This window comes from Cervus elaphus, chromosome 15 (genome assembly GCF_910594005.1).
Source record: "Cervus elaphus chromosome 15, mCerEla1.1, whole genome shotgun sequence".
NCBI lineage: Eukaryota > Metazoa > Chordata > Mammalia > Artiodactyla > Cervidae > Cervus > Cervus elaphus.
The window spans coordinates 63,884,780-63,908,336 of NC_057829.1; the positions used below are offsets into that span (position 1 = coordinate 63,884,780).

The 23,557-nt window shown below is 38.8% G+C and overlaps 1 protein-coding gene across 2 annotated transcripts in view; it reads left to right on the plus strand.

Annotated features, from left to right (window-relative positions):
* Positions 1-23,557, plus strand: part of CUTC (cutC copper transporter) — a 31,486-nt gene that overhangs the window by 1,253 nt on the left and 6,676 nt on the right. Inside the window, exons 2-6 of one of the 2 annotated variants that reach the window (XM_043927069.1) lie at positions 2,700-2,771; positions 9,004-9,063; positions 12,427-12,636; positions 13,582-13,617; positions 16,003-16,136. In XM_043927069.1, coding sequence (XP_043783004.1) covers positions 2,700-2,771; positions 9,004-9,063; positions 12,427-12,636; positions 13,582-13,617; positions 16,003-16,136 — 512 coding nt within the window. The remainder of the gene's footprint in view (positions 1-2,699; positions 2,772-9,003; positions 9,064-12,426; positions 12,637-13,581; positions 13,618-16,002; positions 16,137-23,557) is intronic. The other variant, XM_043927070.1, reaches the window with a different exon arrangement.

The following is a 23,557-nucleotide window of genomic DNA, read 5'->3' on the forward strand; positions in this document are numbered from 1 at the left end:
ACAGGTAGCCTCTTGAAAACTCCACTCTGCCTGTGAGATAATGAGAGTGAAAAAGGCAACTAAAATCTTGGTATTGTTATGAAAATAATTTTCACTGTACAGACTCTGAAAGTGTCTTAGAGGCCGTTAGTCCAGAGTTAACTGGACAGCTACACTGAGAACTGCTGCTCCAAACAAATCTCCTCTTTGATCCCTTCAAATGACTTCCTATTTTAGGACAACTGCCTTACTCTTTTCTTTTTGTCATACCCTTTTATGTGCATCCTTACTCTCTCCTGGCCAAGATCTTTTTTTTTTTTTTTTTTGGCCACAGCCTGCAGCTTATGGGATTTTAGTCTCCTAACCAGGGATCCAGCTTGGGGCCCTGGCATTGAAAGCACGAGTCTCAACCACTGGTGCATGCTCAGTTGCACAATGGTGTCTTACCCTTTCGACTCCGTGGGCTGTAGCCCACCAGGCTTCTCTGTCCATGGAATTTCCTGGCAAGAATACTGGAGTCGGTTACCATTTCCTATTCCAGGAGATCTTCCCTACCCAGGGACTGAACCCCCATCTTCTGCATTAGCAGGCAGATTCTTTACCACTGAGCCTCCTGGGAAGCCCCTTAACTACTGGACTGCTGGGGAATTCCTGCCAAGATCTTGTCTTGTGTGAGGGAAATGGTACCCCTACAGTGCTGTTCAGTTAGATGGATCTAACAGCTGATATAGGTGAGCTATCAGGAAACCCATGGAATTAATGCAGTGCTGTTGGCTAAGAGCATAGAGTGTCACTTGGCCCTTTCAGAGTTTGAGGCTGATAGTCTTTTAAATAAATGAGGCATTTGCAGTTTGATGTTAGGGAATGATAGATTTTTGTTTTTCAAATTTAAAGTTGATTTTAAAAAACTATAAAAGCAACATTAGGTAGAAAAAAAATCAAGCAGTATATATAAGTAAAAAGAAGAAAGTAAAAGTAATTTTAAATACCACCACCTAGAAGTAACAATTACCAGGATATGCTGAACATTCCTCTAGATATTATTGCATGAAGTATGCATTCATTATTCTTAATTTTTTTTTAAAAAAGTATGTGCTTACAGAAAAAATTCAAAACTGTTTTCATCACACTTTTTAGTGTAAATACATGAATGTTTATGAATTTATAATCATTCAGTTCAGTTCACTGGCCCAGTCATGTCCAACTCTTTGCAACCACATGGACGACAGCACTCAAAGCTTCCCTGTCCAGCACCAACTCCTGGAGCTTGCTCAGACTCATATCCATCGAGTCAGTGATGCCATCCAACCATCTCATCCTCTGTCGTCCCCTTCTCCTGCCTTTAATCTTTCACCATCAGGGTCTTTTCCAATGAGTCAGTTCTTTGCATCAGGTTGCCAGAGTATTGGAGCTTCAGCTTCAGCATCAGTCCTTCCAATGAATATTCAGTACTGCTTTCCTTTAAGATTGACTGGTTGGATTTCCTTGCAGTCCAAGGGATGCTCAAGAGTCTTCTCCAACACCACAGTTCAAACGCATCAATTTTTGGCACTCAGCTTTCTTTATGGTCCAACTCTCACATCCATGTAATCATTCAGCCTTTAGTAAATCTTTGTGTGTTTGTTGTGTACTATGAGCTATGTACTATAAGCACACTAGACTGTGCTTACTGTGAGTAATGAAGATTTCTCTCATAAAGACCTTAGGAACTTTAGTTCAAGTAAGAATGATCAGACACCTATCTACATAAATAATAGTAAGAGAAAACAATGTTTTAAAGAGGAACATTTGGATTATAGAGTTATCTGAGTTCAAAAAAGGGAGACACAGTTTTGTACCTGGGGAGAGAGAAGTATCATGGAAATGTGATATGACTTGAACCTTGCAAGATTTTAGTGTGCAAAGATAGAACTGGAAGCACTGTGGATTGAGGAGATAACCAGGAGCAGGGATGGGGATCAGGGAGAAGTGGAGACCTGTAGAGGAAATAACGTGTAGTTAACTAATAACAACTAGTAATTTCTGTACACTTAGTAGGTACTATTCACTTCATATAAATTATCTCACCCTCTTTACTCTGATGTAAGTATTAAAACCTACTCTGGGGCTTCCCTGTTAGCTCAGTTGGTAAAGAATCTGCCTGCAAGGCAGGAGACCCCGGTTCAATTCCTGGGATGGGAAGATCTGCTGGAGTAGATATAGGCTACCCATTCCAGTATTCTTGAGCTTCCCTTGTGGCTCAGCTGGTAAAGAATCCGCCTGCAATGCAGGAGACCTGGGTTTGATCCTTGGGTTGAGAAGATCCCCTGAAGAAGGGAAAGGCTACCCACTCCAGTATTCTGGCCTGGAGAATTCCATGGACTATACAGTCCATGGGTCACAAAGAGTCGGACATGACTGAACAACTTTCAAAAAAAAAACTCTGTTTTGGGGAAAACTTAGACTAAGTAACTGGTCTATAATCACATATTAAGAAATATGTTTGTCAGATAAGGATTTGAAGTCCATCCCTGCTCTTAAGCATATATACCTTATAAAGAAGAATGTATTCTGCAGGCATTGATATGATATTTCATTGCATGCATGGACCCTAGTGTACTTACCTAGTTACCTGTTACTAGGCATTTAGATTTTGGCAGCAGAATGTAAAATATTTGTGTTTGGGTTGGTCTGGATGGAAAGTACCCTCATGCAGTTTCACTATTCTCCATGTATTTTAGGAGCAGCAAATGGGTTTCTCATGGAAGTGTGTGTTGATTCAGTGGAATCAGCTGTAAATGCAGAAAGAGGAGGTAAGAGAAATTATGGAATGAATGGCAGTTGGCAGTCCATTAAGAGTTTGGAAATGAATCCTTTGAACTGAACTTGAGAATGCTTGTGATCTCTAAAGAAAACAACCAACCAACTAGAAAACCTACTGATCTTCTAGTCTTACTTCCCCAGTAGATTACATTTTGAGTCAAGTGTCCATGATAGTGATTATGAACCTACTTTTTTTTTTTAATTGAATTTAGCAAAGATATAATTTTTTCCAAGCCATTAATTTTAGAGATTTGATGTTTTTTCATTGTCAAGACTTATCAGTATCTCTCTTTTTTTTTAATGTTATATATTTTACCTCAAGATTTCTTTTGCACCCTAACTTGCTTTAATAAGAAGCATAGAAATTCCCGTCATCTCAGGATCAGAAAAATTTTTAGACTTCATTATGGGAAATTTCAAACATATACAAAAATAGAATAGGATAATGAATCACCACGTACCCATCAGCTTTAATTATTTTCAGTACATGGCCAATCTTTCAGTTGTATCAGGGGTGAGCAGACTTTTTCATAAAGAGCAAGACAGTATGTATTTCGACCTTGCTGGCTACATTTGGTCTCTGTCATATTTACTTTTTTTTGGTCATGCTACAGGGCTTATAGAGTCTTAGTTTTCCTCACGAGGGATTGAACTTGTGCCCTTAGCAGTAAAAAATTGGGAGTCTTGACCACTGGACCACCAGAGAATTCCCACTTCTAAGTTTTTTTAAATAATCCTTTGAAAGGGTAAAAACCATTCTTAATTTGGCAATTAAAAAGAATGAAGTACTGGTCAATCTGCAACACAGATAAATCTTGAAACACTATTCTAAATGGAAAAAAGTAAAAAAATACCACATATTATATGATTCAACTTATATGAAATGTCCAGAATAGGCTAATTTTTTATAGACTGAAAGATTCTTGGTTGCCATGGATTGAGGAGCACTGGGGAGAAGAGAAAGTGACTGCTTAAATGGTGTGAGGTTTCTTTTGGGGGTGATGAAAATGTTCTAAAATTGCCTAGTGGTGATAGTTGCCAAATTTTGTGAGCATGATAAAAACTGTTGAATTGTATGCTTTAAATGGGCAAACTGTATGATATGTGTGTTTTTCTTAAATACATAAAAAATTTTAAACTTGTATGCTGTAACAAAAACAAGCTTGTAAGCCTTTGTCCTCTAGACTATCTGATCTATATTCCTACCTTTCTTACCCCATCCCCAAATTATTTTGAAGCAAATCCCAGACATTATGCCATTTATCAAGTATTTCAGTATCCCTAAAAGGTAAAGTATCCCTGAAAACCACAATCACAGAAAACTAACCAATCTGATCACATGGACCACAGACTTGTCTAACTCAATGAAACCATGAGCCATGAAATGTAGGGCCACCCAAGATGGACAGGTCATAGTGGAGAGTTCTGACAAAATGCAGTCCACTGAAGAAGGGAATGGCAAATCACTTCAGTATTCTTGGCTTGAGAACCCCATGAACGGTTTGAAGAGGCAAAAAGATAGGACACTGAAAGATGGACTCCCCAGGTTGGTAGGTGCCCAATATGCTACTGGAGATCAGTGGAGAAATAACTCCAGAAAGAATGAAGAGATGGAGCCAAAGCCACAACACCACCCCGCTGTGGATGTGACTGGTGATGGAAGTAAAGTCTGATGCTGTAAAGAGCAATATTGCATAGGAACCTAGAATGCTAGGTCCATGAATCAAGGCAAATTGGAAGTGGTCAAACAGGAGATGGCAAGAGTGAAAATCGACGTTTTAGGAAGGAGCGAACTAAAATGGACTGGAATGGGTGAATTTAGCTTAGATGACCATGATACCTACTACTGTGGGCAAGAATCTCTTAGAAGAAATGGAGTAAAAAAAAAAAAAAAAAAGAAATGGAGTAGCCATCATAGTCAACAAAAGAGTCTGAAATGCAGTACTTAGATGCAGTCTCAAAGACAACAGAATGATCTCTGTTCATTTCCAAGACAAACCATTCAGTATCACAGTAATCCAAGTTGATGCCCTGACCAGTAATGCTGAAGAAGCTGAAGCTGAATGGTTCTATGAAGACCTACAAGACCTTCTAGAACTAACACCCAAAAAAGATGTCCTTTTCATTACAGGGGACTGGAATGCAAAAGTAGGAAGTTAAGAAACACCTGGAGTAACAAGCAAATTTGGCCCTGGAGCACAGAACAAAGCAGGGCAAAGGCTAACAGAGTTTTGCCAAGAGAACGCACTGGTCATAGCAAACACCCTCTTCCAACAACACAAGAGAAGACTACACATATATATCACCTGATGGTCAATACCGCAATCAGATTGACTGTATTCTTTGCAGCCAAAGATGGAGAAGCTCTATACAGTCAGCAAAAACAAGACCGGGACCTGACTGTGGCTCAGATCACGATCTCCTTATTGCCAAATTCAGACTTAAAATGAAGAAAGGAGGGAAAACCACTAGACCATTCAGGTATGACCTAAATCAAATCCCTTACGATTATACAGTGGAAGTGACAAATAGATTCAATGGATTAGATCTGAGAGACAGAGTGCCTGAATAACTATGGATGGAGGTTCGTGACATTGTACAGGAGGCAGGGATCAAGACCATCCCCAAGAAAAAGAAATGCAAAAAGGCAAAATGGTTGTCTGAGGAGGCCTTACAAATAGCTGTGAAAAGAGAAGAAGTGAAAGACAAAGGAGACAAGGAAAGATATTCCCATTTGAATGCAGAGTTCCAAAGAATAGCAAGGAGAGATAAGAAAGCCTTCCTCAGTGATCAGTGCAAAGAAATAGAGGAAAACAACAGAATGGGAAAGAGATCTCTTCAAGAAAATCAGAGATACCAAGGGAACATTTCACGCAAAAATGGCCACGATAAAGGACAGAAATGGTATGGACCTAACAGAAGCAGAAGATATTAAAAAGAGGTGGCAAGAATACACAGAAGAACTGTACAAACAAGATTTTCATGACCCAGATAATCATGATGGTGTGATCACTCACCTAGAGCCAGACATCCTGGAGTGTGAAGTCAAGTGGGCCTTAGAAAGCATCACTACGAACAAAGCTAGTGGAGGTGATGGAATTCAGTTGAGCTATTTCAAATCCTGAAAGATGATGCTGTGAAAGTGCTGCACTCAATATGCCAGCAAATTTGGAAAACTCAGCAGTGGCCACAGGACTGGAAAAGGTCAGTTTTCATTCCAATCCCAAAGAAAGGCAATGCCAAAGAATCCTCAAACTACCACAATTGCACTCATCTCACATGCTAGTAAAGTAATGCTCAATATTCTCCAAACCAGGCTGCAACAGTACGTGAACCATGAACTTCCAGATGTTCAAGCTGGATTTAGAAAAGGTAAAGGAACCAGAGATCAAATTGCCAACATCTGTTGGATCATTGAAAAAGGAAGAGAGTTCCAGAAAAACATCTACTTCTGCTTTATTGACTATGCCAGAGCCTTTGACTGTGTGGATCACAACAAACTGTGGAAAATTCTTAGAGATGGGAATACCAGACCACCTGACCTGCCTCCTAAGAAATCTGTGTGCAGGTCAGGAAGCAACAGTTAGAACTGGACATGGAACAACAGACTGGTTCCAAATCAGGAAAGGAGTACATCAAGGCTGTATATTGTCACCCTGCTTATTTAACTTATATGCAGAGTACATCATGAGAAACGCTCGGCTGAATGGAGCACAAGCTGGAATCAAGATTGCCAGGAGAAATATCAGTAACCTCAGATATGCAGATGACACCACCCTTATGGCATAAAGTGAAGAAGAACTAAAGAGCCTCTTGATGAAAGTGAAGGAGAGTGAAAAAGTTGGTTTAAAACTCAACATTTAGAAAACTAAGATCATGGTATCTGGTCCCATCACTTCATAGCAAATAGATGGAGAAGCAATGGAAACAGTGAGAGACTTTATTTTGGGGGGTTCCAGAATCGCTGCAGATGGTGACTGCAGCAATAAAATTAAAAGATGCTTGCTCCTTGGAAGAAAACTTATGACCAACCCAGACAGTATATTAGATAGCAGAGACATTATTACTTTGCCAACAAAGATCCATCTAGTCAAAGCTATGATTTTTCCAGTAGTCATGTATGGATGTGAGAGTTGGACTATAAAGAAAGATTTGCACCGAAGAATTGATGCTTTTGAACTGTGGTGTTGGAGAAGACTCTTGAGAGTCCCTTGGACTGCCAGGAGATCCAACCAGTCCATCCTAAAGGAAATCAGTCCAGAATATTCATTGGAAGGACTGATGCGGAAGCTGAAACTCCAATACTTTGGCCACCTCATGCGAAGAACTGACTCATTGGAAAAGACCCTGATGCTGGGAAAGATTGAAGGCGGGAGGAGAAGGGGACGACAGAGGATGAGATGGTTGGCTGGCATCACTGACTCGATGGACAGGAGTTTAAGTAAACTCCGGGAGTTGGTGATGGACAGGGAGGGCTGGTGTGCTGCAGTTCCTGGGATCACAAAGAGTCGGACCCGACTGAGTGACTGAACTGAACTGAAAAGGTAAAGGCCTTTTAAAAAAATAAGAATAATAACCACAATATCAGTAACATATCTATAAAAATAATATTTCTTAATAGCATCAAAAATACCCAATTAGTTTTCAGATTTCCCCAACTGGCTCACACAGTTTTGTTTTATTTTATAGTTCTTTGAATCAAGATATAAACGTGTCATTTGTTTATGTCTGTTTCAATCTGTTTCCCTTTTTTCACTCTTTAATTCTTTTTCTTCTTTCTACAGTTTGTTAAAGAAACTGATTTTCATCTTTTTTTTTCATCTTATAAAATATTCCATATTCTACATTTTGCTGACTGTATATGTAGTGTCACTTATTATGTTCCTCTGACCCCTGTATTTCCTGTAAAGTTTTAGTTAACTCAAAGGCGTAATTAGATTCAGACTTGAGTTTTTTATAACACTAATTTATAGATGGGGTTTTCTGTTGATTCATTGGTAAAGAACTCACCTGCCAATGGAAAAGATACAGGTTCTTCGATTCCTGGATCAGGAAGATCCCTTGGAGAAGAAAGTGGCAACCCACTTCAGTATTCTTGCCTGGAGAATTCCATGGACAGAGAAGCCTGGAGAGCTACAGTCCATGGGGTATCAAAAGAGTGGAACACAATTTAACGACTAAAAATAACAGACTTTATGGATAATGGCATATTCCCTGTTCTATCTAATCGGGGGATATAACATCTTAGTTTTTTTGGTTTTTATGACACTAAGGTTGATCAGTGGATTCAGATATTATCAGCCTGATCCACCCTTTATAAGTTTTCCTGCCGGCTTTCACCTAATAATTTTAGCAATGCATATTTCAGTAGGGTTTGTAAAATAGTGCTATGTTATGTCTAACATTTATTTTTCATTTGTTAGCAGTATGCTTCTATAAAGAACTTTCCCTCACCAACTACTTTTTTATACTGAGGTTGTATAAGAAAGGCAGGATAAGTGCTTGCTTCTTTTCCCTTGTTTACTGATTTTGGGGATTATGTGTTTGTTCTCTATCCTCCAGTGTATTCTTGTTTTATCATTATGAGCCTAGATGTAGACATATTTGACTTATTTGAATCCAGTATAGTTGTTCTTGTTGATGCTCAAAATGTCTTTGTGATGATGCTTATTAGCCAGTAGGAGCCTCTTCAAGCTGGCTCCTGAGACCTTTTGACGTGATGCTGTAGCCTGATAGTTCTTTTGGTTTCAGCATTTTCTTATTCTTAAAATTATCCTGATTTAAGCTACTTAAAAGTAACTTGTGCTTTTTAAAGCTTAGAATAATGAAGACTCTCTTGGAAAAGATCACTGTTTTTTATAATCAGTGAAAAATTAGCATTCCACTGTGGTCAGTCCAGAAATTTCTTTATTCTAAGTCACTTTCTTATACATAGAGAGGCCACCCTATAATAAAAAATTTTAAGAAACCTAGCTTAACTTGAATTAACTGTTAAATTTGACTTCTCAGTAACATAATGTGGGTTGGAGAATATAGTTGGGTTTAAAAGTAGAATTTTAGTCTAGTTCTATAATTTGATTTCTTTCACTTTCTAAGATTCTTTGTTCCTCTGTTTAGAAAAAAATGTTTCTGTTTAATACTTTTGAGCAATGCTTTTCAAAATATTTCTTAATTTTTTAATTTAAAAAAATTATTGTGCTGAGCAGCGCTCTTTTATTACAGGTGCTGGTCGCATAGAGTTATGTTCTGGCTTGTTGGAAGGAGGAACCACACCCAGCATGGGTAAGTGTCCATTTTTTTGGATTTCCTCACAGGAATTTACAGAGCCTAGAGACAATTGATAATCTGTTATTGGGATCTTTTACTCAAGTTACTAACATGTTAACTGTGTCATGGATATTGTATCAGAAATATTTAAAAAAAAAAGAAAGAAATATTTCTAGTTGCAGATAAACCTGTCAGTTGTAGATGTGATCAAATAGGTATTTTTTTCCCTTTAAATATCAAAAAGTTGAGATTAAATTACTATTAATATTGGCTTATATACTCTGCAGGCATGTCAGGAACCCTGGTTTTCTTGCCTTTTCCATTCTGGCATCCTTGGTATCCTGGCTTTTGTCTTCATTTCTCCCCTCCTACTCGTTGTGCTGTTGTCATACATTTTGCTTTTGCATATGTTAAAAACTCCACACTTCATTGTTATTATTTTTGTCTAAAGAGTCAGTTATACTATAAAGAGTAAAAAAAATAAGACAGTCATATACTTACTCATGTGTAATTACCATTTCTGGTGCTCTTTTTTTGTATAGATCTGGTATTTCCGTCTGGTTTCATTTTCTTTCTGCCTGAAGTAATTCTTTTAACATTTTTTGTAGTACAACTGTGCTAGTAATGAATTCTTTCGGCTTTTGTGTATCTGAAAACATTTTTCACCATTTTTTTAAAGATATTTTTGCTGAGTGTAGAATTCTAGGTTGACAGTTTTATTCTTTCAGGACTTTAGAGATGCTTCTCCAACTGTCTTCTTGCCTATTATTGTTTCTGACAGGAAATCTGCTATCATCCAAACCTTTGTTCATTTCTGTGTAATTTGTCTCTTTTCTCTGGTTGCTTTTAAGGTTTTTTCCCTTTATTCTTGGTTTTGAACATTTGATTATGATGTCCCTGAGTGTAGTTTTCTTCATGTTTCTTGGACATGTGCATTTATACTTTTCATCACATTTGGAAATTTTTCAACATTTAATGTATTTTCTATATATCTTCTTCCTTTGTTTCAAGTGTACTAATCTTTTCTCTGTAGTGTTTAATTGCTGTTAATCCTAGCTACTATATTTTTCATCTCACATATCATAGTTTTATCACTAGATATTTGAATTTATTGTTATATCTCTTGTCCCTTTTAAACTTTTTTGAACATATAGAATAAGGTTGCTGCTGCTGCTGCTGCTGCTGCTAAGTCGTGTCAGTCATTTCCGACTCTGTGCGACCCCATAGACAGCAGCCTACCAGGCTCCACCGTCCCTGGGATTCTCCAGGCAAGAACACTGGAGTGGGTTGCCATTTCCTTCTTCAATGCGTGAAAGTGAAGTCACTCAGTTGTGGACACTCTTAGCGACCCCATAGACTGCAGCCTACCAGGCTCCTCTGTCCGTGGGATTTTCCAGGCAAGAGTACTGGAATATAGCATAAGGTTACAATAGCTATTTTACTGCCTTGGCTACTAATTCTAACATATGTACCAGTTTTGGTTGGTTTTGTTTAATTGATTTTTACTTCATGATCCATCTTGTTTTCCTACCTGATATTTTTCATTGTGTGTAAGACTTTATGAATTTTACTTTGTTGGCTACTGGATATTTTTCTATTCCTATGAATATTCCTGAGCAGTTAGGTTACTTGGAAACAGTTTGTTCCTTTTGGGTAATGTTTTTAAAATTTGTTAAGTGAGTCTGGAACAGTGGTCAGTCTAGAGTTCATTATTCCCCACTACTGAAGCAAGACCCTTTCTGCACTCTATCCAGTGCCCCACAAATCTGGAACTTTTCCTGTTTGGCTGATGGGAGCAGGCATTATTCCTGGCCTGGTATGAACAACAGGCAGTATTGTTTCTGATTTTTTTCAGTGGATCTTTCCCTGGCTTTGTGTAGTTTCCTTGCATGCGTACATCAATTGGTACTCAGTTGAGTATTAGAGAGAAGTAGGGTCAGGTGGGGAGGGTCTCTCCTGACCTCCCTATGCTGTGGCCTGGAAAAAATCTCAAGATAGTAATCTGGGTAATTAGGAGAGCTTACCTCATTTGTTTTCCATCTTTAAGGGATCATTATCCTTTGTTGCAAACCATTGTTTGATATGTTTTGTATTTTTTTTTTTTTAATAAGTGGAAGGGTAAATCCAGTTCCTGTTGCTCTGTCTTGGTCAAAAGCAGAAGTCCCTATATGAATTTTTGACTCCTTTATTTTATTCTGAGATGGATGATAGCATTATTTATTATAAAAGGTTTATGTATGCAATGGCCTTTTAGTGACTCTTCTCACTAAAATAAAGGAGGGCAGTCCCTGGCCATTCTATGAAATACCTAGAACATATCTGTAATTTGAGTGCAGCCTGTTTTTTGCAACAGCGGTAATGCATGATGTACTTGGTGAATGGGCCAAGCCAGCAATAATATGCCCATCACCAGTCATTGCTTGGTGATGGCCATATTGCTGTCCCATACAGAACTGGGGTTCTTGTAGCAAGGAAAAAGAAGTAAATTCATATTAGGTAAACACTAATGTTGCCTGCCACAGATCTTATACCATTGAGAGTTTCTGAACTAGTCACAAATTGTGTCAGATTTGGTTATTATGTCAGATTTGGTTCATGAATTGTGTCAGATTTGGTTCATGAATTTCCCAAGCAAGAATACTGGAGTGGGTTGCCATTTCCTACTCCAGCAGATCTTCCTTACCCAGGGATTGTAGCTTCACCTCCTGTGTCTCCTGCATTGCATGTGGATTCTTTACCCACTGAGCCACCAGGGAAGCCCTCATTTTTGTTCATAGAGCGCCTGTTAGCATCACAAATAAGTGCAACATTTCTCCCTTTTACATATCTCTTATTTAAAAAGGCTTTACTAAAAAAAAAAAAATAAAAAGCCTTTACTAAATATCTTCATCTAGTAGGAATCATAAACTTTAAAACTATGTAACCATCTGTATAGCAGGTTTTAAATAGAGATGTAATCATTAGGAAGGAGAAACCAGATCTGAGGGAATACATTGGCAGAACATAGAGCCTGGTAGTTGTTACACTTTTAAATGTCACATTCCAGTAAAAGAATTTTTGTTAAGCACAACAAAAAATTTTTTAAAAGCATAACTGAACAGTGCTTTTAAAATACAGTAACTTCTGTTTTCTAAATTGCTGTTCTTACCCTTGACTTCTTTATTATGTAAATTTCTACTATAGGTACATTTTTCTTCTCAGTGTCTTCTTTTTCCTTTAGATCATCTTTCTATGGTTTACTCCATCAACTCTTCTGTTCCTTGTAGAAGTGATAACACCAGAGCAAATGTAAAAGACCAATACAGTAATATTTTATTGACTTCCTTAAGCTTTTAGCTTACATTTGAATTTTAATTAGTCTCTTCCCTATTTTTATAGGTGTCCTTCAAGTAGTGAAGCAGTATGTCCAGATCCCAGTTTTTGTGATGATTCGGCCACGTGGAGGTGATTTTTTATATTCAGATCGTGAAGTTGAGGTGATGAAGGCTGACATTCGTCTTGCCAAGCTTTATGGTGCTGATGGTTTGGTATTTGGGGCATTGACTGAAGATGGACACATTGACAAAGAACTGTGCATGTCCCTTGTGGGTAAGAATTTGTATCAGAGACCAAAAAGCCCCTAATGATGATTGCATTGTATAGTCCATATACAGAAAAACGCAATCACAAAACTGGCTTTTCATTCACACCTACAGGCACTTATACTCACCTGTTTTAAACACTAGTTATTTAGATGTTTTAGGTAGACAGTATGTGCTACAGAACCCCCCTGACTCAGCTGCAATAGATTGGATTATGCTACTGTTCCTATAGGGTTTAAGGGGAATTTACCTTGATCTCTTTAATCATAGCAGCAAAGACTTTAAAACCTATTACAGTTGGTAAGGATGGGGAGACATAAAGAACACAGAGGCAAAGTATTTATATTACTAGGCCAGAGTATTTCTTAAAGATTTTCAGAAGAATAAGTGATAGATGTGCTGCTGCTGCTGCTAAGTCACTTCAGTCGTGTCCAACTCTGTGCGACCCCATAGACGGCCCACCAGGCTCCCCCATCCCTGGGATTCTCCAGGCAAGAGTACTGGAGTGGGTTGCCATCGCCTTCTCCAGTGCATGAAAGTGAAAAGCGAAAGTGCAGTCGCTCAGTTGTGTCCGACTCTTAGCGACCCCATGGACTGCAGCCTACCAGGCTCCTCCGTCTATGGGATTTTCCAGACAAGAGTACTGGAGTGGGTTGCCATTGCCTTTTCCAAGTGATAGATATAGTGCTCTCCTTATAGTTGCCAGATTGTATAATTTTCATTTGGTGCCTCTAAGGGGTGGATGACAGTTTTTTTAAATATGAAACTTAGATTAATGGAAACACAGGACTATTAAATTTGGAAGACTACCATTTTATTATTATTATTTTAGCTCACTGTCTTCACTTAGGAAAAGAAAGTGTAAAAAAGTCCCGTCTAACAGGAGAGTTCTGTAAATAGTAATCAGTGATTATCTCTTCATTTATGTTGTTATGTGATTTTCTTTTTATAGCTCTTTGCCGTCCTCTGCCAGTCACTTTCCACCGAGGTGAGTCATTTCCATTTTAGAAGTTCTGTTGAACGGTGTCAGTTTTCTCATTTCACCAAATGCCACAACCTTTTCATGAAACACAATTCTATAGTGTTACCAATTGGTTTTTTTTTAATACCTGTCATGGGGCTAACAGTTGTAAATCTAGAAATGCACAATTTCTAGAAAATATGAAGCCTTAGTTATGAAAAGTTGTTAAAGGCAGAAGGTGCTGGTGGTGGGATATAATAGAGGGAAAGAGTAAGTATTGCCTGTAAGTGTGTGTACTTGTCGCAGAATTCCAAGCAAGACTCTTGAGATTTATTTTTGTTGCATCGCCTCAGGTCAAGTGCAGTCTCAAAAAGAATAAATCACTGTGGCCAATGAAATAAAATGTACTGCTTAACTTAAACCTGATAAGACCATTCTGGAGGTCGGAGTGAGGTCAACTTTCCCAAACTTGTGGGCAGAGAGGGGCTGGATTTCCAATGATGAATTGGATAATATTAGGAAGAGGAGAGAAGAACTAGGTGCTAGATAGTCAATGAACAGATGTTCACTGTAGTGCACAAAACTATTTTACATTATTGATAGCTTGTCTACTTGAGGATTTCTAAAAAGTGTCTAATCATTTTATATAAAATTACTTCCTATCTCTAAATCAGGCAGTTACAGTTCCCATACATTTTTGCCTAGCATTGGTAAAATGGAGGAACAAGTGTGAATTTTGCCTTTAAGGCACTGCTATTGCACATGAAAAGAAAAGAAAAATCTTCAGTCAGTTTTTTTTAATTTGATGATATGCCTGAGAAATTATTGAATGTCTTTCTGTCCTTTTGAGTAATTGTCCAGAGATTAGGATGAGAGTGGACACCACCATTTGCATCCATTTATAGGAATGACATATGAAACATTTGTTATCCTTGTTAATTTGTGAAATGAATGACAACACCAGAGAACTGTTTTCTTGACTTACTGTTAAGCAATGTTTCTTATAAACTAGCAATAACTAAAAAATGTTAGATCGCTTAAAAGTCAGAACTTTGAAGCTAGCCAAAAACAAAAAGTTTTAAAATATGAAGTCATTTAAATAAGTAAATATTTATCTGAAAAATATATAGTTTAAAATTTGATGTGCTAAATAATTCAAGCCCAGGATGTCTGGAAGTAAGTGTAAAGGCAGCAGTGATAGGTATTATAAACCTGTTACAGTACAGTTCAATATAGCTGATTACGTTAGTTGGGTGCTGAGACTAACTTTGTTGGATATAGAAACAAATTGGACTTACACTCTTGGAAGGAAACTCATTCGTATGTAGGGGCTTGCTTACTATAATATGATAGTATAATCACTGTGAGAAGGTACTGCCACCAAAAAATGAAAATCCTCTGTGGTAGATTTAGGTGCCTACATAAACTGAAGGGCGAAAGGAAGGAGTTTACCACCTAATCCACCATAGATCAGCATTTGGTATCGTGTAGCAGCACAGAGAGTCAAAGCAGAAGTCATTTTGTTTGGGGTTCCTAGTGCCAGTTTCCTTAATGAGGAGGAGAGAAGTCTCGTAGAAAGTAGGATGGAATTGAAACTTGATAGAGTCTGTCGTAAACAACAATCTTTATACTATGAATCTTGAAAACATGGGGTAAAATGGATTAGAATAAAATATTAGTCAATAAAGAGATTATGAATCAAGGCCTTTTCTAGAACTGATGAGTGTGAAGTTTTCATTCTGCTTGTGCAGTTTGTTTGAACCCTTAGAGCAGACTTTCCCAAATGTGAGTCACTTGTCTGTCACATTTATGATTTGACCATATCCAAGGGCTACTTGTGCAAATTTATTTTTAAAATCTTAAGTAAATTTAAAGAGAAACTAATGAAAAAAATGGAAGCTTTTGGCTTCTAATCTGCATTTAAGTAAATGCATCTGTTCATATGTGTACAATCTAAAATGATCCTGCAGGGACTTCACTGGTGGTCCAGTAGCTAAAAGTCCAGAGAACTTGCAGGGGGCCTGGGTTCCATCCCTGGTCAGGGAACTAGATCCAGTATACTGCAGCACAGCCAAATAAGTAAATTAAATAAATATTTTAAAAATAATAAAATGATCCTGATACCATTAGTGGTATGCTGACTATGGTGTACTGGTAAACTGGTTCTGAGGAAAAAGGAACCTTGATTTGTAGCGTTTGTTGATTTCTGTGGTTTAAATACTTCCACCTTGATTGATTTCAAGCTGGCAATGGGTTAATAATCATGCTTGCAAAATTCATGAGTATTTAGCAATTGACTCTTGTAAGCCAGGACAAGCTAGGTCTGGCATACCACTGTGGGTATACTACATCTTGGAAAGCACTGAATTAGAGAGATCTGTTCAAAATTCAAGTCAGTTTTATTTATTTCAGCCTTTGACATGGTTCATGATCCAGTGGCAGCTCTAGAGACCCTCTTAACTTTGGGATTTGAACGAGTGTTAACCAGTGGATGTGACAGTTCAGCCCTAGAAGGACTACCCCTAATAAAGCGACTCATAGATCAGGTACATGTGATTTCTTTCCTTTCTTCCTAAGAGTCTGTTGTGGTTACTTCTGATATTCTGTTGTTCGGAGAGGTTGTGAAACTACCTATTAACTAACTTTGTGGGTTACTCTGTAGTAAGCAGGCAGTAACATATAACTTTTATTTCTTTCACACAGCATTTTTAGTAACCAAGGCTCTTAACATCAAATTATAGACAGTGATTAAATAGCTGATCTACTTTGGATAACCGCAGCAAAATTTACCTTTGTGCTGCCATCAGCGTTGCATAGTGTATGCTTGTTACTGTTGATCTGTGTATACTCAGGGGTTCCTGCATGAAATTTGAGAAAATTATCATTTAGTGGTGAATTCTAAAACTAAAACTAGGACTTCCTTGGTAGTCCATTGGTTAAGACTCCACACTAATACTGCAGGGGGCATGGGTTCCATCCCTGGTCAGGGAACTAAGATCCTCTATGCCACAGAGTGCAGCCAAAAAGAAAAATTCTAAAACTATTCTTCTCTCATCTTTCCCCAACTATCAAGATAGGAAGAAATATGTTTACCTCTTATGTGATTTCCTCTTGTGAGTTCGCATCATTTGTAGAACAGTCAGAAGATGGCTTTGTAATTGTATTAATAGTATGTCTGTTTTCTCACACCAGTCCAGAGACGTCTAAATGAGTGAACATGGACTTGAGATGAGAATGTTCTGGATTTGAGAGAGGTTTGACATTTGCTGTGTAATGTTGAGTAGGTTGCTAGCATTTAAACCACTGTTGCCTCATGTGTGAAATTGAGATAATTTTAATATCTTCTTTATAGGGTTGCTCTGAGGATTTATAGAGATAAGGTAGAATTGGTAGAGTTAAGACTTAATATGAAAGATAAGAAATGCTATTGGTAAGAGCATTGGTTTCCATGGTGACTCATCTGGTAAAGAGTCTGTCTGCAATGTGAGAGACCCAGGTTCGATCCCTGGGTGGGGATGATTCCTTGGAGAAGGAAATGGCAACAGGCTCCAGTATTCTTGCCTAGATAATTCCATGGACAGATAAGCCTGGTGGGCTATAGTCCATGTGATCACAAAGAGTCAGACATGACTCAGCGACTAACACTTTCACTTTTACTTTCAAGAAATAATGTGAAAGATAAGAAATGCTCTTGGTAAGAGCCTTAGCAGAGTGCTTGATTTATGACACATGTTAGTGTTTGTAATTACTATTTGTGGTGGTGTTCAGTTGTGAAGTCACATCCAACTCTTTGTGACCCCAGGGACAGCAGTACACCAGGCTCCCCTGTCCTTCACTATCTCCTGGAATTTGCTCAAATTCATGTCCATTGAATCGGCAATTCTAACTATCTCGTCTTCTGCCCCCTTCTCCTTTTGTCTTTTCCCAGCATCAGGGTCTTTTCCAATGAGTTGGCTCTTCGGATCAGGTGGCCAAAATATTGGAACTTCAGCATCAGTTCTTCCGAGCTTTCAGTGAATATTCAGGGTTGATTTCCTTTAGTACTGACTGGTTGACTTCCTTGTAGTCCAAGGGACTATTATTATTACTGCTATTATTAGTAATAATATTTAGTGTTTTTGTGTAGACATCTGCTAATGTTTACTTTTCTATAGTCATGAAAATAATTTTTAGAAATTTCACATGAGAATCAGATAAACTTTTCTAGGCAGCTTACTGGCTTTATAAAATTTATTAAGTATATATTAAGGTGCAAGGGGTCTTCCCAGGTGGCACTAGTGGTAAAGAACCTGCCTGCCAATGCTGGAGACAGAAGAGATGAGGGTTTGGTCCCTGGGTTGGGAAGATCCCCTGGAGGAGGGCATGGCAACCCACTCCAGTATTTTTGCCTGGAGAATCCTTTGGACAGAGGGGCCTGGCAGACTACAGTCCATAGGGTCACAAAGAATTGGACATGACTGAAGCAACTTAGCACACACGCTATGTGCAAGGCATTTGCAGCCAACTCATTGGAAAGGACCCTGATGCTGGGAAAGATTGACAGCAAAAGGAGAAGGGGACCATAGAGGATAAGATAGATAGCTTCACCAACTCAATGGACCTGAATCTGAACAAACTCGGGGAGTTAGTGGTAGACAGAGGAGCCTGGCCTGCTGCAGTCCAAGGGGTCGAAAACAGTCAGACACAACTTATGGACTGAACAACAGGGCATTTGTACTATGCTGGTGACCAGGGTGCATGTGTGTGTGTGTGTGTATGTAGTCACTAGTCTTGCAAATTAGTGCACAACAGGCACTTCTAATAGAGTGCTACATTTTAAAAAAAAGTACCGTAGGAGCACACTGAAGAGGAATTAACCCCAGATTTGAGGGGTTGGGATTCGCAGCAGTTAGCTTCCCAGAAGAAAAGACATCCACACTGTAGTGTCTTTTTTTATTGAACATGCTGGATCTTTGTTGCTTCAAAGACTTTGCTCTAGTTGAGAAGAAAGGGAGCTATTCTCTTGTTCCTGTGCTCGGACTTCTCACTGCAGTGGCTTTTCTTGTTATGAAACAGAGGCTCCAGAATGCTTGGGCTTCAGTAGTTGCAGCCCCTGGGCTCCAGAGAGCATAGGCTCTATATTTGTGGCACGTGGACTTAGTTGCTCTGCAGCATGTGGGATCTTTTGAGATCAGGGATCGAACCCATGTCTCCTGCCTTGACAGGTGGATTCTGTACCACTAAGCCATGAGGGAAGCCCCACACTGCAATGTCTTACTCATTTAAAGGGTGATTTGTAGCCATCAGTCTAAACTGGAATGGGGAGAGGGGAAGTCAGGGGGATGCTCCTTGTAGACAGAATAGTATATGCAAAGGCCTGGAAACAAAAGTGAGCATAACTTATTAAGATATTAAAGAATGACTATAAAGTTGAATGTGAAGAGAAGAATACTGTCCAGAGCCTTTTAAACTATTCAGGAGTTTGCATTTTATCCTTGGTTCACTGGGGAAGCCTGAAGGGTTTTGAAATAGAAGAACTGATGAATCAGGTGTCCATTTTTTAATGGCTACTCAGAATGGAATAGAGAATAATTGTCATAGTCATATGTTGCATGTCAAAATGTTGTATGTGAGAAAGAGAGAGAGACAGATTTGTAGTTTAGTCGGTTGGCAGGAAGAGCTAAGTTAAATATTCTTATACACTAAATTTACTTTTTTAAGTAAAAATTATATGTATTTAAGATGTACAATGTGATATTTTGATTTTCATTCTGTGTATGTACAGAATAATACATATTCTGTATATGTAAATCAAAACATCACATTGTACACCTTAAATACATATAATTTTTACTTTAAAAAGTAAATTTAGTGTATAAGAATATTTAATACAGCTATGTACAACATGATATTTTGATTTACATACACAGAATGAAGGGGCTTCCCTGGTGACTCAGTGGTAAAGAATCCACCAACCAATGCAAGAGATGATAGTTCGATCCCTGAGTCGGGAAGATTCCCTGGAGGAGGAAATGGCAACCCCCTCCAGTATTCTTGCCTGAGCAATTCCATGGAAGGAAGACCCTAGCGGACTACAGTCCATGGAGTCACAAAGAGTTGGACACTACTGAGCATGCAGGCATACAGAATGAAATGGTTCCAGTCAAGCTCATATTCAACTGCTCATATAGCACACTTGTGTGGTATGTGTGTGTGCATTCGTGTCTGGTGAAAGTACCTGACATCTACTCTGTTAGCAAATTTTTAGTATTCGGTACAATTATAATGACTATAGTCATTATTCATTTGATCTCTAGACTTAATTCATCCTGTGTAGCAACTTTGTACCCTTTTACCAACATCTTCCCATTTCCATCACCTCACCACCCCTGGTAACCACCATTCTGTTCTCTGCTTCTTGTATTTTACTTTTCTAGATTGCACATATAAGTAAGAGCATACTAATTTTACTTTTTTATTTTTCAGTTTTCACTCTGCTTGGTCTTTGGTGCTGAGAGTATTTTGTCTAGTTGGGGCAAGTAGAGGCTACTCTGTAGTTGTGGGGTGTGGGCTTCTCATTGCAATGGCTTCTTTTGTTGCAGAACATGGACTTTAGAGTGCACAGGCTTCAGTAGTTGCAGTGTGTAGGCTTCAGTTGTTGAGGTTCCTGGGCTCTAGAGCACAGGCTCAGTAGTTGTGACTCACAGGCTTAGTTGCTCTGCAGCATATTGGATCTTCCTGGACCAGGGATCTAACCTGTGTCTCCTGCATCGGCAGGCAGATTCTTCACTACTGAGCCATCAGGGAAGCCCAACTTTACTTCTTGAAGCCATTTTGTAGCTGTGTAATATACTGGTTAAAGCATAGAATTTGGGATTAGAAAGGTTTATGTTTAAATCCTAGTTTTGCTGTTTATTGGGCAAAAAACAATAGACTTGGCAGTTTACCTAACCATCCTAAATTTGCTGTTTATTAACAGTGACCTTGGGGAGTTTACCTAACCATCCTAAACTTGTTTCTTTACCTACAAAGTTGCATAATGAGTGCCAGTTAGCATAGTAAAAGTGCCTACCTCCTAGAATAGTTGTGGATTACTTCAGCATACATCTGACACATAGTATGTGCTCTATATTGGCAAGTCACTTTGATAGCCCAAGATAAGCATATAGTTCTAAATAATGTTTTATGAAGGGCCCCCCAAAAAGTGATAGGATTCATCTCTTCAAACATTTGTCCATGTTTTGGAAAGCTTTCAGTTGGAAGAAACAGTTACAGTAAATATGACTTTTTTTACTCCTAAACTCATTTCAGCTTTCTAGGTAGTAAATATTTAGTTTTGTGGCTATTTGCTTTAGTACATTTGAGGATACTAAACAGCCTTGTTTCACTTATTTCTCCAGCAATTATTAAATTTTATGAAATAGCCTCCTCTCCCTTTTATTCTCTATTTCTTTGCTTAATTTTTTTTCATTGTATGTTTAAGTATTTAGATTTTATAAATATACCTACCTGTTGTCTGTTTTTGTTGAACATGAACACCCCATGAGAGTCGGAACTTACTCCTGCTCATCATCTCAGGGAGGAAAAACTTTTTCTTTACCCTCTTTTTTTAAAAAAGTGAACATTCTTAGGTTTGGTTTTTGAGATTCAACAAATAAACTAACAAAAGATAGATAAGCAAGAAAAAAAGATTGTGATCACATGTGTATGTATATTTGGGCATTCACAAAGAAATGTAACTCAAAGAGGTGCTTAGAATTTGAGGCTTATAAACCATCTTAATAGATGAAGAGGAGGGGATAAGGCACTTAGGGACTCAGAAGTGAAAGGAGAAAGTGCATTTATGGAAGAACAAATGACTTTTTGGAAAGATAATTGGATCCTTAGAAGAACATATGGGACACAGGATGGTTTTTTGATAGTGTCTGTTTGGCTGCGGTGCTGATGAGTTGCTCCCGGCGGGGGGATTTATGACAGTGGAGGTCTCTTGTTTTTGTTTTTGTTTTGTTTTTTTTCAGTTCTTTTGGGAGGCTCTGCTTTTAGGCAGGTAAGGAATTTGAGCCTTCAGCTCAAAATCATTTTTATACCACAGAGGCATGTTTCGGACCCCTTGAATCACAGTGGTCCCCATACTTACAACAGTGCCTGGTACATCGTAGGCACTTAAATATATTTGTTGGATGGATGGAGGAGTGAATCAAGTTCTGTTCAGTTCAGTTCAGTTGCTCAGTCATGTCCGACTCTGCGACCCAATGAACTGCAGCACGCCAGGCCTCCCTGTTCATCACCAACTCCCGGAGTCCACCCAAACCCATGTCCATTGAGTTGGTGATGCCATCCAGCCATCTCATCCTCTGTCATCCCCTTCTCCTGCCCTCAATCTTTCCCAGCATCAGGGTCTTTTCCAATGAGTCAGCTCTTCACATCAGGTGGCCAACGTGTTGGAGTTTCAGCTTCAACATCAGTCCTTCCAAAGAACACCCAGGACTGATCTCCTTTAGGATGGACTGGTTGGATCTCCTTGCAGTCCAAGGGACTCTCAAGAGTCTTCTCCAACACCACAGTTCAAAAGCATCAATTCTTTGGCACTCAGCCTTCTTTATAGTCCAACTCTCATATCCATACATGACCACTGGAAAAACCATAGCCTTGACTAGATGGACCTTTGTTGGCAAAGTAATGTCTCTGCTTTTTAATATGCTATCTAGGTTGGTCATAACTTTCCTTCCAAGGAGTAAGCATCTTTTAATTTCATGGCTGCAATCACCATCTGCAGTGATTTTGGAGCCCAGAACAAAGTCAGCCGCTGGTTGCACTGTTTCCCCATCTCTTTGCCATGAAGTGATGGGACCGGATGCCATGATCTTAGTTTTCTGAATGTTGAATTTTAAGCCAACTTTTTCACTCTCCTCTTTCGCTTTCATCAAGAGGCTCTTTAGTTCTTCTTCACTTTCTGCCATAAGGGTGGTGTCATATGCATATCTGAGGTTATTGATGTTTCTCCTGGCAATCTTGATTCCAGCTTGTGCTTCTTCCAGCCCAGAGTTTCTCATGATGTACTCTGCATATAAGTTAAATAAGCAGGGTGACAATATACAGCCTTGATGTACTCCTTTTCCTATTTGGAACCAGTCTGTTGTTCCATGTCCAGTTCTAACTGTTGCTTCCTGACCTGCATACAGGTTTCTCAAGGGGCAGGTCAGGTGGTCTGGTATTCCCATCTCTTTCAGAATTTTCCACAGTTTATTGTGAGCCACACACTCAGAGGCTCTGGCATAGTCAATAAAGCAGAAATAGATGTTTTTCTGGAACTCTCTTGCTTTTTCGATGATCCAGCGGATGTTGGCAATTTGACCTCTGGTTCCTCTGCCTTTTCTAAAACCAGCTTGAACATCTGGAAGTTCACAGTTCACGTATTGCTGAAGACTGGCTTGGAGAATTTTAAGCATTACTTTACTAGCGTGTGAGATGAGTGCAATTGTGCGGTAGTTTGAACATTCTTTGGCATTGCCTTTCTTTGGGTTTGGAAAGAAAACTGACCTTTTCCAGTCCTGTGGCCACTGCTGAGTTTTCCAAATTTGCTGGCATATTGAGTGCAGCACTTTCACAGCAGCATCTTTCAGGATTTGAAATAGCTCAACTGGAATTCTGTCACCTCCACTAGCTTTGTTTGTAGTGATGCTTTCTAAGGCCCACTTGACTTCACATTCCAGGATGTCTGACTCTAGGTGAGTGATCACACCATTGTGATTATCTGGGTCGTGAAGATCTTTTTTGTACAGTTCTTCTGTATTTTCTTGCCACCTCTTCTTAATATCTTCTGCTTCTGTTAGGTCCCTACCATTTCTGTCCTTTATTGTGCCCAGCTTTGCATGAAATGTTCCCTTGGTAGCTCTCATTTTCTTGAAGAGATCTCGTCTTTCCCATTCTATTGTTTCCCTTTATTTCTTTGCATTGATCGCTGAGGAAGGCTTTCTTATCTCTCCTT